The 15,882-nt window shown below is 48.7% G+C and overlaps 1 protein-coding gene across 1 annotated transcript in view; it reads right to left on the bottom strand.

Moving 5' to 3' along the window:
- The window catches only part of LOC121537229 (probable C->U-editing enzyme APOBEC-2), a 103,909-nt gene that overhangs the window by 1,261 nt on the left and 86,766 nt on the right, over positions 1-15,882 (bottom strand). Inside the window, exons 2-3 of the mRNA XM_045215327.1 lie at positions 1,000-1,180; positions 1-154 (exon numbers count right to left, since the gene is read on the bottom strand). The exon at positions 1-154 is cut by the window's left edge and continues 17 nt beyond it. Coding sequence (XP_045071262.1) covers positions 1-154; positions 1,000-1,180 — 335 coding nt within the window. The remainder of the gene's footprint in view (positions 155-999; positions 1,181-15,882) is intronic.

Below are 15,882 nucleotides of genomic sequence, written 5' to 3'. Positions count from 1 at the left end.
CCCACAGGAAGAGGCGGGACATGAGGAGGTAGAGGCGGAGCGTCTTTCTCTGTCTGAGGACATCGGCCATCTTCGTGAGGCAGGCTGCACAGGGACTGGAAGATACGTACCACCTGACCTCGTAGTCCTGGGAGGAGTCATAGAGGGGGAGGACCTGGGGGCGAGAAGTGGGAAATCTGAGTCATAGAGTTGGTAGGAGGGTACACCATAGAGGGGGATGGATCTCTGTCAGAGTTGATACAAGGGTACACTTAGAGGGGGGCGGGGAATCTGTGTCAGAGTTCTTACGAGGGTACACCTAGAGGGGGAGGGGGGGATCTGTCATAGAGTTGGTTTGAGGGTACACCTAGAGGGGGAGGGGGGCGGGGAATCTGTGTCAGAGTTGTTACGAGGGTAGAATTAAGGGGGAGTGGGGGAATCTGTTATATAGTTGGTACGAGGGTACACCTAGAGGGGGAGGGGGGCGGGGAATCTGTGTCATAGTTGGTATGAGGGTACACCTGGGGGGGGGAATCTATGTCATAGAGTTGGTACGAGAGTACACCTAACAGCCATGGGAGGCACCATTGAGGGCTATCGCCATTGTAAAGTAGTCAATTTCTTCTTCTCCTGCGGGTGCATTGGCAGTTCGTAAATAAACTGAAAAGGTCAATACCGCCACTTATTGCGCTGGAGTGTGTACAGTCTGAACAGGTATCAATCCAAGGTTGTTGATTTACGGCCATCTCCTGTTTACTCAGGAGTATCATTCATTGGCTGACCCCTCCTGCTGACCTGGATGGAATTCTGTGATTCTGTGAATTCTGTGAACCCAGTTGACTACTAAAAAATGGTGAAAGCCCTCAATGGTGCGTCCCATGATAAAACAGGCTTCACGGTGCGTCCCACGATAAAACAGGCTTCACGGTGCGTCCCACGATAAAACAGGCTTCGTGGTGCGTCCCATGCTAAAACAGGCGTTGGTCCAAGTGAGCCCTCTATCCAACTTTATGTTGTTACCTGTGTGAAGAAGGCCGCCTCTGCGTGTGCGGTGGCGTGTTCGTCCTCCATGTATCCCTGTAGCGGATCAGTGGCGCCCTCTGGAGTCTCCACGCGGTAACACAGCAACGTCTTATTACGACCAGACGAATACTCAACGTTCCGGAATTGGAACTTAAAGTAGAACGGACTCATCTGCTCCCTGTGGGGAGAGGGAGAAGGAGATAAAGAGAGAGGATAAGCTAAAGGTGGTGACCTGCTGGTTGAGGTCAAATAAGCCTTCAAGCTGTCAGGGAATATTCCCTGGCATGACCTGGATTCGCCTCAACACTAACCACTATAGGATCACAGCACTGCTGGAGGACATGGCCAACACAGAGTACTAACCACTATAGGATCACAGCACTCTGCTGGAGGACATGGCCAACACAGAGTACTAACCACTATAGGATCACAGCACTCTGCTGGAGGACATGGCCAACACAGAGTACTAACCACTATAGGATCACAGCACTCTGCTGGAGGACATGGCCAACACAGAGTACTAACCACTATAGGATCACAGAACTCTGCTGGAGGACATGGCCAACACAGAGTACTAACCACTATAGGATCACAGCACTCTGCTGGAGGACATGGCCAACACAGAGTACTAACCACTATAGGATCACAGCACTCTGCTGGAGGACTTGGCCAACACAGAGTACTAACCACTATACGATCACAGCACTCTGCTGGAGGACATGGCCAACACAGAGTACTAACCACTATACGATCACAGCACTCTGCTGGAGGACATGGCCAACACAGAGTACTAACCACTATAGGATCACAGCACTGCTGGAGGACATGGCCAACACAGAGTACTAACCACTATACGATCACAGCACTGCTGGAGGACATGGCCAACACAGAGTACTAACCACTATAGGATCACAGCACTGCTGGAGGACATGGCCAACACAGAGTACTAACCACTATACGATCACAGCACTCTGCTGGAGGACATGGCCAACACAGAGTACTAACCACTATAGGATCACAGCACTCTGCTGGAGGACATGGCCAACACAGAGTACTAACCACTATAGGATCACAGCACTCTGCTGGAGGACATGGCCAACACAGAGTACTAACCACTATAGGATCACAGCACTCTGCTGGAGGACATGGCCAACACAGAGTACTAACCACTATACGATCACAGCACTCTGCTGGAGGACATGGCCAACACAGAGTACTAACCACTATAGGATCACAGCACTCTGCTGGAGGACATGGCCAACACAGAGTACTAACCACTATAGGATCACAGCACTGCTGGAGGACATGGCCAACACAGAGTACTAACCACTATAGGATCACAGCACTCTGCTGGAGGACATGGCCAACACAGAGTACTAACCACTATAGGATCACAGCACTCTGCTGGAGGACATGGCCAACACAGAGTAATAACCACTATAGGATCACAGCACTCTGCTGGAGGACATGGCCAACACAGAGTACTAACCACTATAGGATCACAGCACTCTGCTGGAGGACATGGCCAACACAGAGTACTAACCACTATACGATCACAGCACTCTGCTGGAGGACATGGCCAACACAGAGTACTAACCACTATAGGATCACAGCACTCTGCTGGAGGACATGGCCAACACAGAATATTAACCACTATAGGATCACAGCACTCTGCTGGAGGACATGGCCAACACAGAGTACTAACCACTATACGATCACAGCACTCTGCTGGAGGACATGGCCAACACAGAGTACTAACCACTATACGATCACAGCACTCTGCTGGAGGACATGGCCAACACAGAGTACTAACCACTATAGGATCACAGAACTCTGCTGGAGGACATGGCCAACACAGAGTACTAACCACTATAGGATCACAGCACTCTGCTGGAGGACATGGCCAACACAGAGTACTAACCACTATAGGATCACAGCACTCTGCTGGAGGACATGGCCAACACAGAGTACTAACCACTATAGGATCACAGAACTCTGCTGGAGGACACGGCCAACACAGAGTACTAACCACTATAGGATCACAGCACTCTGCTGGAGGACATGGCCAACACAGAGTACTAACCACTATAGGATCACAGAACTCTGCTGGAGGACATGGCCAACACAGAGTACTAACCACTATAGGATCACAGCACTCTGCTGGAGGACATGGCCAACACAGAGTACTAACCACTATAGGATCACAGCACTCTGCTGGAGGACATGGCCAACACAGAGTACTAACCACTATACGATCACAGCACTCTGCTGGAGGACATGGCCAACACAGAGTACTAACCACTATAGGATCACAGCACTCTGCTGGAGGACATGGCCAACACAGAGTACTAACCACTATAGGATCACAGCACTCTGCTGGAGGACATGGCCAACACAGAGTACTAACCACTATACGATCACAGCACTCTGCTGGAGGACATGGCCAACACAGAGTACTAACCACTATAGGATCACAGAACTCTGCTGGAGGACATGGCCAACACAGAGTACTAACCACTATAGGATCACAGCACTCTGCTGGAGGACATGGCCAACACAGAGTACTAACCACTATAGGATCACAGCACTCTGCTGGAGGACATGGCCAACACAGAGTACTAACCACTATAGGATCACAGCACTCTGCTGGAGGACATGGCCAACACAGAGTACTAACCACTATACGATCACAGCACTCTGCTGGAGGACATGGCCAACACAGAGTACTAACCACTATAGGATCACAGCACTCTGCTGGAGGACATGGCCAACACAGAATATTAACCACTATAGGATCACAGCACTCTGCTGGAGGACATGGCCAACACAGAGTACTAACCACTATACGATCACAGCACTCTGCTGGAGGACATGGCCAACACAGAGTACTAACCACTATACGATCACAGCACTCTGCTGGAGGACATGGCCAACACAGAGTACTAACCACTATACGATCACAGCACTCTGCTGGAGGACATGGCCAACACAGAGTACTAACCACTATAGGATCACAGCACTCTGCTGGAGGACATGGCCAACACAGAGTACTAACCACTATAGGATCACAGCACTCTGCTGGAGGACATGGCCAACACAGAGGACTAACCACTATAGGATCACAGAACTCTGCTGGAGGACATGGCCAACACAGAGTACTAACCACTATAGGATCACAGCACTCTGCTGGAGGACATGGCCAACACAGAGTACTAACCACTATAGGATCACAGCACTCTGCTGGAGGACATGGCCAACACAGAGTACTAACCACTATAGGATCACAGAACTCTGCTGGAGGACATGGCCAACACAGAGTACTAACCACTATAGGATCACAGCACTCTGCTGGAGGACATGGCCAACACAGAGTACTAACCACTATAGGATCACAGAACTCTGCTGGAGGACATGGCCAACACAGAGTACTAACCACTATAGGATCACAGCACTCTGCTGGAGGACATGGCCAACACAGAGTACTAACCACTATAGGATCACATCACTCTGCTGGAGGACATGGCCAACACAGAGTACTAACCACTATACGATCACAGCACTCTGCTGGAGGACATGGCCAACACAGAGTACTAACCACTATAGGATCACAGCACTCTGCTGGAGGACATGGCCAACACAGAGTACTAACCACTATAGGATCACAGCACTCTGCTGGAGGACATGGCCAACACAGAGTACTAACCACTATACGATCACAGCACTCTGCTGGAGGACATGGCCAACACAGAGTACTAACCACTATAGGATCACAGAACTCTGCTGGAGGACATGGCCAACACAGAGTACTAACCACTATAGGATCACAGCACTCTGCTGGAGGACATGGCCAACACAGAGTACTAACCACTATAGGATCACAGCACTCTGCTGGAGGACATGGCCAACACAGAGTACTAACCACTATAGGATCACAGCACTCTGCTGGAGGACATGGCCAACACAGAGTACTAACCACTATACGATCACAGCACTCTGCTGGAAGACATGGCCAACACAGAGTACTAACCACTATAGGATCACAGCACTCTGCTGGAGGACATGGCCAACACAGAATATTAACCACTATAGGATCACAGCACTCTGCTGGAGGACATGGCCAACACAGAGTCCTAACCACTATACGATCACAGCACTCTGCTGGAGGACATGGCCAACACAGAGTACTAACCACTATACGATCACAGCACTCTGCTGGAGGACATGGCCAACACAGAGTACTAACCACTATACGATCACAGCACTCTGCTGGAGGACATGGCCAACACAGAGTACTAACCACTATAGGATCACAGCACTCTGCTGGAGGACATGGCCAACACAGAGTACTAACCACTATAGGATCACAGCACTCTGCTGGAGGACGTGGCCAACACAGAGGACTAACCACTATAGGATCACAGAACTCTGCTGGAGGACATGGCCAACACAGAGTACTAACCACTATAGGATCACAGCACTCTGCTGGAGGACATGGCCAACACAGAGTACTAACCACTATAGGATCACAGCACTCTGCTGGAGGACATGGCCAACACAGAGTACTAACCACTATAGGATCACAGCACTCTGCTGGAGGACATGGCCAACACAGAGTACTAACCACTATACGATCACAGCACTCTGCTGGAGGACATGGCCAACACAGAGTACTAACCACTATAGGATCACAGCACTCTGCTGGAGGACATGGCCAACACAGAGTACTAACCACTATAGGATCACAGCACTGCTGGAGGACATGGCCAACACAGAGTACTAACCACTATAGGATCACAGCACTCTGCTGGAGGACATGGCCAACACAGAGTACTAACCACTATAGGATCACAGCACTCTGCTGGAGGACATGGCCAACACAGAGTAATAACCACTATAGGATCACAGCACTCTGCTGGAGGACATGGCCAACACAGAGTACTAACCACTATAGGATCACAGCACTCTGCTGGAGGACATGGCCAACACAGAGTACTAACCACTATACGATCACAGCACTCTGCTGGAGGACATGGCCAACACAGAGTACTAACCACTATAGGATCACAGCACTCTGCTGGAGGACATGGCCAACACAGAATATTAACCACTATAGGATCACAGCACTCTGCTGGAGGACATGGCCAACACAGAGTACTAACCACTATACGATCACAGCACTCTGCTGGAGGACATGGCCAACACAGAGTACTAACCACTATACGATCACAGCACTCTGCTGGAGGACATGGCCAACACAGAGTACTAACCACTATACGATCACAGCACTCTGCTGGAGGACATGGCCAACACAGAGTACTAACCACTATAGGATCACAGAACTCTGCTGGAGGACATGGCCAACACAGAGTACTAACCACTATAGGATCACAGCACTCTGCTGGAGGACATGGCCAACACAGAGGACTTTGCCCCTCCCAAAAGATAACATTTGTGGATAATTGGCCCTCTTTCTGGGACTCACCCACAAACAGGATCAAGCCTGACCTGCTGAGGAGTGACGGACTCCATCCTAGCTGGAGGGGTGCTCTCCTCTTATCTACCAACATAGATAGGGCTCTAACTCCTCTAGCCCCACAGTGAAATAGGGTGCAGGCCAGGCAGCAGGCTGTTAGCCAACCTGCCAGCTTAGTGGAGTCTGCCAATAGCATAGTCAGTGTAGTCAGCTCAGCCATACCCATTGAGACTGTGTCTGTGCCTCGACCTAGGTTGGGCAAAACTAAACATGGTGGTGTTCACCCTAGCAATCTTATTAGGATAAAGACCTCCTCCATTCCTGCCATTATTGAAAGAGATCGTGATACCTCACATCTCAAAATAGGGTTACTTAATGTTAGATCCCTCACTTCAAAGGCAGTCATAGTCAATGAACTAATCACTGATCATAATCTTGATGTGATTGGCCTGACTGAAACATGGCTTAAGCCTGATGAATTTGCTGTGTTAAATGAGGCCTCACCTCCTGGTTACACTAGTGACCATATTCCCCGTGCATCCCGCAAAGGCGGAGGTGTTGCTAACATTTACGATAGCAAATTTCAATTTACAAAAAAAAAATGACGTTTTCATCTTTCGAGCTTCTAGTCATGAAATCTATGCAGCCTACTCAATCACTTTTTATAGCTACTGTTTACAGGCCTCCTGGGCCATATACAGCGTTCCTCTCTGAGTTTCCTGAATTCCTATCAGACCTTGTAGTCATAGCAGATCATATTCTAATTTTTGGTGATTTTAATATTCACATGGAGAAGTCCACAGACCCACTCCAAAAGTCTTTCGGAGCCATTATCGACTCAGTGGGTTTTGTCCAACATGTCTCTGGACCTACTCACTGCCACAGTCATACTCTGGACCTAGTTTTGTCCCATGGAATAAATGTTGTAGATCTTAATGTTTTTCCACAAAATCCTGGACTATCGGACCACCATTTTATTACGTTTGCAATCGCAACAAATAATCTGCTCAGACCCCAACCAAGGAGCATCAAAAGTCGTGCTATAAATTCTCAGACAACACAAAAATTCATTGATGCCCTTCCAGACTCCTTCTGCCTACCCAAGGACGTCAGAGGACAAAAATCAGTTAACCACTTAACTGAGGAACTCAATTTAACCTTGCGCAATACCCTAGATGCAGTTGCACCCCTAAAAACGAAAAACATTTGTCATAAGAAACTAGCTCCCTGGTATACAGAAAATACCCGAGCTTTGAAGCAAGCTTCCAGGAAATTGGAACGGAAATGGCGCCACACCAAACTGGAAGTCTTCCGACTAGCTTGGAAAGACAGTACCGTGCAGTACCGAAGAGCCCTCACTGCTGCTCGATCATCCTACTTTTCCAAATTAATCGAGGAAAATAAGAACAATCCAAAATTTCTTTTTGATACTGTTGCAAAGCTAACTAAAAAGCAGCATTCCCCAAGAGAGGATGGTTTTCACTTCAGCAGTGATAAATTCATGAACTTCTTTGAGGAAAAGATCATGACCATTAGAAAGCAAATTACGGACTCCTCTTTGAATCTGCGTATTCCTCCAGGGCTTAGCTGTCCTGGATCTGCACAGATCTGCGAGGGCCTGGGATCGGGAGAGACACTTAAGTGTTTTAGTACTATATCTCTTGACACAATGATGAAAATAATCATGGCCTCTAAACCTTCAAGCTGCATACTGGATCCTATTCCTACTAAACTGCTGAAGGAGCTGCTTCCTGTGCTTGGCCCTCCTATGTTGAACATAATAAACAGCTCTCTATCCACCGGATGTGTACCAAACTCACTAAAAGTGGCAGTGATAAAGCCTCTCTTGAAAAAGCCAAACCTTGACCCGGAAAATATAAAAAACTATCGGCCTATATCGAATCTTCCATTCCTCTCAAAAATTTTAGAAAAAGCTGTTGCGCAGCAACTCACTGCCTTTCTGAAGACAAACAATGTATACGAAATGCTTCAGTCTGGTTTTAGACCCCATCATAGCACTGAGACTGCACTTGTGAAGGTGGTAAATGACCTTTTAATGGCGTCAGACCGAGGCTCTGCATCTGTCCTCGTGCTACTAGACCTTAGTGCTGCCTTTGACACCATCGATCACCACATTCTTTTGGAGAGACTGGAAACCCAAATTGGTCTACACGGACAAGTTCTGGCCTGGTTTAGATCCTACCTGTCGGAAAGATATCAGTTTGTCTCTGTGAATGGTCTGTCCTCCGACAAATCAACTGTACATTTCGGTGTTCCTCAAGGTTCCGTTTAGGACCACTATTGTTTTCACTATATATTTTACCTCTTGGGGATGTTATTCGAAAACATAATGTTAACTTTCACTGCTATGCGGATGACACACAGCTGTACATTTCAATGAAGCATGGTGAAGCCCCAAAATTGCCCTCGCTAGAAGCCTGTGTTTCAGACATAAGGAAGTGGATGGCTGAAAACTTTTACTTTTAAACTCGGACAAAACAGAGATGCTTGTTCTAGGTCCCAAGAAACAAAGAGATCTTCTGTTAAATCTGACAATTAATCTTGATGGTTGTAAAGTCGTCTCAAATAAAACTGTGAAGGACCTAGGCGTTACTCTTGACCCTGATCTCTCTTTTGACGAACATATCAAGACTGTTTCAAGGACAGCTTTTTTCCATCTACGTAACATTGCAAAAATCAGAAATTTTCTGTCCAAAAATGATGCAGAAAAATTGATCCATGCATTTGTTACTTCTAGATTGGACTACTGCAATGCTCTATTTTCCGGCTACCCGGATAAAGCACTAAATAAACTTCAGTTAGTGCTAAATACGGCTGCTAGAATCCTGACTAGAACCAAGAAATTTGATCATATTACTCCAGTGCTAGCTTCCCTACACTGGCTTCCTGTTAAGGCAAGGGCTGATTTCAAGGTTTTACTGTTAACCTATAAAGCGTTACATGGGCTTGCTCCTACCTATCTTTCCGAGTTGGTCCTGCCGTACATACCAATACGTACGCTACGGTCACAAGACGCAGGCCTCCTAATTGTCCCTAGAATTTCTAAGCAAACAGCGGGAGGCAGGGCTTTCTCCTATAGATCTCCATTTTTATGGAACAGTCTGCCTACCCATGTGAGAGAGACGCAGACTCGGTCTCAACCTTTAAGTCTTTACTGAAGACTTATCTCTTCAGTAGGTCATATGATTGAGTGTAGTCTGGCCCAGGAGTGTGAAGGTGAACGGAAAGGCTGGAGCAACGAACAGCCCTTGCTGTCTCTGCCAGGCCGGTTCCCTCTCCACTGGGGTTCTCTGCCTCTAACCCTGTTGCAGGGGCTGAGTCACTGGCTTGCTGGTGCTCTTTCATGCCGTCCCTGGGAGGGGTGCGTCACTTGAGTGGGGTTGAGTTACTGACGTGATCTTCCTGTCTGGGTTGGCGCCCCCCTTGGTTTGTGCTGTGGTGGAGACCTCTGTGGGCTATACTGGCCTTGTCTCAGGATTGTAAGTTGGTGGTTGGGGATATCCCTCTAGTGGTGCGGGGGCTGTGCTTTGGCGGAGTGGGTGGGGTTATATCCTTCCTGTTTGGCCCTGTCCGGGGTTTCTTCGGATGGGGCCACAGTGTCTCCGGACCGCTCCTGTCTCAGCCTCCAGTATTTATGCTGCAGTAGTTTATGTGTCGGGGGCTGGGGTTAGTTGGTTATACCTGGAGTACTTCTCCTGTCTTATCCAGTGTCCTGTGTGAATTTAAGTATGCTCTCTCTAATTCTCTCGTTCTCTCTTTCTCTGAGAACCTGAGCCCTAGGACCATACGTCAGGACTACCGGGCATGATGACACCTTGCTGTCCCCAGTCCGCCTGGCCTTGCTGCTATTCCAGTTTCAACTGTTCTGCCTGCGGCTACGAAACCCCTACCTGTCCCAGACCTGCTGTTTTCAACTCTAAATGATCGGCTATGAAAAGCCAACTGAGAGACCTGAGCCCTAGGACCATACGTCGGGACTACCGGCCGTGGTGACTCCTTGCTGTCCCCAGTCCGCCTGGCCTTGCTGCTATTCCAGTTTAAACTGTTCTGCCTGCGGTTATGGAACCCCTACCTGTCCCAGACCTGCTGTTTTAAACTCTAATGATCGGCTATGAAAAGCCAACTGAGATTTATTCCTGATTATTATTTGACCATGCTTGTCACTTATGAACATTTTTGAACATCTTGGCATGGTTCTGTTATAATCTCCACCCGGCACAGCCAGAAGAGGACTGGCCACCCCTCATAGCCTGGTTCCTCTCTAGGTTTCTTCCTAGGTTTTGCCTTTCTAGGGAGTTTTTCCTAGCCACCGTGCTTCTCACACCTGCATTACTAGCTGTTTGGGGTTTTAGGCTGGGTTTCTGTACAGCACTTCGAGATATTAGCTGATGTAAGAAGGGCTATATAAAATAAAATTGATTGATTGATTGACAGAACTCTGCTGGAGGACATGGCCAACACAGAGTACTAACCACTATAGGATCACAGCACTCTGCTGGAGGACATGGCCAACACAGAGTACTAACCACTATAGGATCACAGCACTCTGCTGGAGGACATGGCCAACACAGAGTACTAACCACTATAGGATCACAGAACTCTGCTGGAGGACATGGCCAACACAGAGTACTAACCACTATAGGATCACAGCACTCTGCTGGAGGACATGGCCAACACAGAGTACTAACCACTATAGGATCACAGAACTCTGCTGGAGGACATGGCCAACACAGAGTACTAACCACTATAGGATCACAGCACTCTGCTGGAGGACATGGCCAACACAGAGTACTAACCACTATAGGATCACAGCACTCTGCTGGAGGACATGGCCAACACAGAGTACTAACCACTATACGATCACAGCACTCTGCTGGAGGACATGGCCAACACAGAGTACTAACCACTATAGGATCACAGCACTCTGCTGGAGGACATGGCCAACACAGAGTACTAACCACTATAGGATCACAGCACTCTGCTGGAGGACATGGCCAACACAGAGTACTAACCACTATACAATCACAGCACTCTGCTGGAGGACATGGCCAACACAGAGTACTAACCACTATAGGATCACAGAACTCTGCTGGAGGACATGGCCAACACAGAGTACTAACCACTATAGGATCACAGCACTCTGCTGGAGGACATGGCCAACACAGAGTACTAACCACTATAGGATCACAGCACTCTGCTGGAGGACATGGCCAACACAGAGTACTAACCACTATACGATCACAGCACTCTGCTGGAGGACATGGCCAACACAGAGTACTAACCACTATACGATCACAGCACTCTGCTGGAGGACATGGCCAACACAGAGTACTAACCACTATAGGATCACAGCACTCTGCTGGAGGACATGGCCAACACAGAATATTAACCACTATAGGATCACAGCACTCTGCTGGAGGACATGGCCAACACAGAGTACTAACCACTATACGATCACAGCACTCTGCTGGAGGACATGGCCAACACAGAGTACTAACCACTATACGATCACAGCACTCTGCTGGAGGACATGGCCAACACAGAGTACTAACCACTATACGATCACAGCACTCTGCTGGAGGACATGGCCAACACAGAGTACTAACCACTATAGGATCACAGCACTCTGCTGGAGGACATGGCCAACACAGAGTACTAACCACTATAGGATCACAGCACTCTGCTGGAGGACATGGCCAACACAGAGGACTAACCACTATAGGATCACAGAACTCTGCTGGAGGACATGGCCAACACAGAGTACTAACCACTATAGGATCACAGCACTCTACTGGTGGACATGGCCAACACAGAGTACTAACCACTATAGGATCACAGCACTCTGCTGGAGGACATGGCCAACACAGAGTACTAACCACTATAGGATCACAGAACTCTGCTGGAGGACATGGCCAACACAGAGTACTAACCACTATAGGATCACAGCACTCTGCTGGAGGACATGGCCAACACAGAGTACTAACCACTATAGGATCACAGAACTCTGCTGGAGGACATGGCCAACACAGAGTACTAACCACTATAGGGATCACAGCACTCTGCTGGAGGACATGGCCAACACAGAGTACTAACCACTATAGGATCACATCACTCTGCTGGAGGACATGGCCAACACAGAGTATTAACCACTATACGATCACAGCACTCTGCTGGAGGACATGGCCAACACAGAGTACTAACCACTATAGGATCACAGCACTCTGCTGGAGGACATGGCCAACACAGAGTACTAACCACTATAGGATCACAGCACTCTGCTGGAGGACATGGCCAACACAGAGTACTAACCACTATACGATCACAGCACTCTGCTGGAGGACATGGCCAACACAGAGTACTAACCACTATAGGATCACAGAACTCTGCTGGAGGACATGGCCAACACAGAGTACTAACCACTATAGGATCACAGCACTCTGCTGGAGGACATGGCCAACACAGAGTACTAACCACTATACGATCACAGCACTCTGCTGGAGGACATGGCCAACACAGAGTACTAACCACTATAGGATCACAGCACTCTGCTGGAGGACATGGCCAACACAGAGTACTAACCACTATACGATCACAGCACTCTGCTGGAAGACATGGCCAACACAGAGTACTAACCACTATAGGATCACAGCACTCTGCTGGAGGACATGGCCAACACAGAATATTAACCACTATAGGATCACAGCACTCTGCTGGAGGACATGGCCAACACAGAGTCCTAACCACTATACGATCACAGCACTCTGCTGGAGGACATGGCCAACACAGAGTACTAACCACTATACGATCACAGCACTCTGCTGGAGGACATGGCCAACACAGAGTACTAACCACTATACGATCACAGCACTCTGCTGGAGGACATGGCCAACACAGAGTACTAACCACTATAGGATCACAGCACTCTGCTGGAGGACATGGCCAACACAGAGTACTAACCACTATAGGATCACAGCACTCTGCTGGAGGACATGGCCAACACAGAGGACTAACCACTATAGGATCACAGAACTCTGCTGGAGGACATGGCCAACACAGAGTACTAACCACTATAGGATCACAGCACTCTGCTGGAGGACATGGCCAACACAGAGTACTAACCACTATAGGATCACAGCACTCTGCTGGAGGACATGGCCAACACAGAGTACTAACCACTATAGGATCACAGAACTCTGCTGGAGGACATGGCCAACACAGAGTACTAACCACTATAGGATCACAGCACTCTGCTGGAGGACATGGTCAACACAGAGTACTAACCACTATAGGATCACAGAACTCTGCTGGAGGACATGGCCAACACAGAGTACTAACCACTATAGGATCACAGCACTCTGCTGGAGGACATGGCCAACACAGAGTACTAACCACTATACGATCACAGCACTCTGCTGGAGGACATGGCCAACACAGAGTACTAACCACTATAGGATCACAGCACTCTGCTGGAGGACATGGCCAACACAGAGTACTAACCACTATAGGATCACAGCACTCTGCTGGAGGACATGGCCAACACAGAGTACTAACCACTATCACGATCACAGCACTCTGCTGGAGGACATGGCCAACACAGAGTACTAACCACTATAGGATCACAGAACTCTGCTGGAGGACATGGCCAACACAGAGTACTAACCACTATAGGATCACAGCACTCTGCTGGAGGACATGGCCAACACAGAGTACTAACCACTATACGATCACAGCACTCTGCTGGAGGACATGGCCAACACAGAGTACTAACCACTATAGGATCACAGCACTCTGCTGGAGGACATGGCCAACACAGAGTACTAACCACTATAGGATCACAGCACTCTGCTGGAGGACATGGCCAACACAGAGTACTAACCACTATACGATCACAGCACTCTGCTGGAGGACGTGGCCACACAGAGTACTAACCACTATAGGATCACAGAACTCTGCTGGAGGACGTGGCCAACACAGAGTACTAACCACTATACGACCACAGCACTCTGCTGGAGGACGTGGCCAACACAGAGTACTAACCACTATAGGATCACAGCACTCTGCTGGAGGACATGGCCAACACAGAGTACTAACCACTATAGGATCACAGCACTCTGCTGGAGGACATGGCCAACACAGAGTACTAACCACTATAGGATCACAGCACTCTGCTGGAGGACATGGCCAACACAGAGTACTAACCACTATACGATCACAGCACTCTGCTGGAGGACATGGCCAACACAGAGTACTAACCACTATAGGATCACAGCACTCTGCTGGAGGACATGGCCAACACAGAGTACTAACCACTATAGGATCACAGCACTCTGCTGGAGGACATGGCCAACACAGAGTACTAACCACTATAGGATCACAGCACTCTGCTGGAGGACATGGCCAACACAGAGTACTAACCACTATACGATCACAGCACTCTGCTGGAGGACATGGCCAACACAGAGTACTAACCACTATAGGATCACAGAACTCTGCTGGAGGACGTGGCCAACACAGAGTACTAACCACTATACGACCACAGCACTCTGCTGGAGGACGTGGCCAACACAGAGTACTAACCACTATAGGATCACAGCACTCTGCTGGAGGACATGGCCAACACAGAGTACTAACCACTATACGATCACAGCACTCTGCTGGAGGACATGGCCAACACAGAGTACTAACCACTATAGGACCACAGCACTCTGCTGGAGGACATGGCCAACACAGAGTACTAACCACTATACGATCACAGCACTCTGCTGGAGGACATGGCCAACACAGAGTACTAACCACTATAGGATCACAGCACTCTGCTGGAGGACTTGGCCAACACAGAGTACTAACCATTATAGGATCACAGCACTCTGCTGGAGGACATGGCCAACACAGAGTACTAACCACTATACGATCACAGCACTCTGCTGGAGGACATGGCCAACACAGAGTACTAACCACTATACGATCACAGCACTCTGCTGGAGGACTTGGCCAACACAGAGTACTAACCACTATAGGATCACAGAACTCTGCTGGAGGATATGGCCAACACAGAGTACTAACCACTATAGGATCACAGCACTCTGCTGGAGGACATGGCCAACACAGAGTACTAACCACTATACGATCACAGCACTCTGCTGGAGGACGTGGCCAACACAGAGTACTAACCACTATAGGATCACAGCACTCTGCTGGAGGACATGGCCAACACAGAGTACTAACCACTATAGGATCACAACACTCTGCTGGAGGACATGGCCAACACAGAGTACTAACCACTATACGATCACAGCACTCTGCTGGAGGACATGGCCAACACAGAGTACTAACCACTATAGGATCACAGCACTCTGCTGGAGGACATGGCCAACACAGAGTACTAA

This window comes from Coregonus clupeaformis, unplaced genomic scaffold, assembly GCF_020615455.1.
Source record: "Coregonus clupeaformis isolate EN_2021a unplaced genomic scaffold, ASM2061545v1 scaf0423, whole genome shotgun sequence".
NCBI lineage: Eukaryota > Metazoa > Chordata > Actinopteri > Salmoniformes > Salmonidae > Coregonus > Coregonus clupeaformis.
This window is presented reverse-complemented; position numbering and strand designations above follow the sequence as displayed.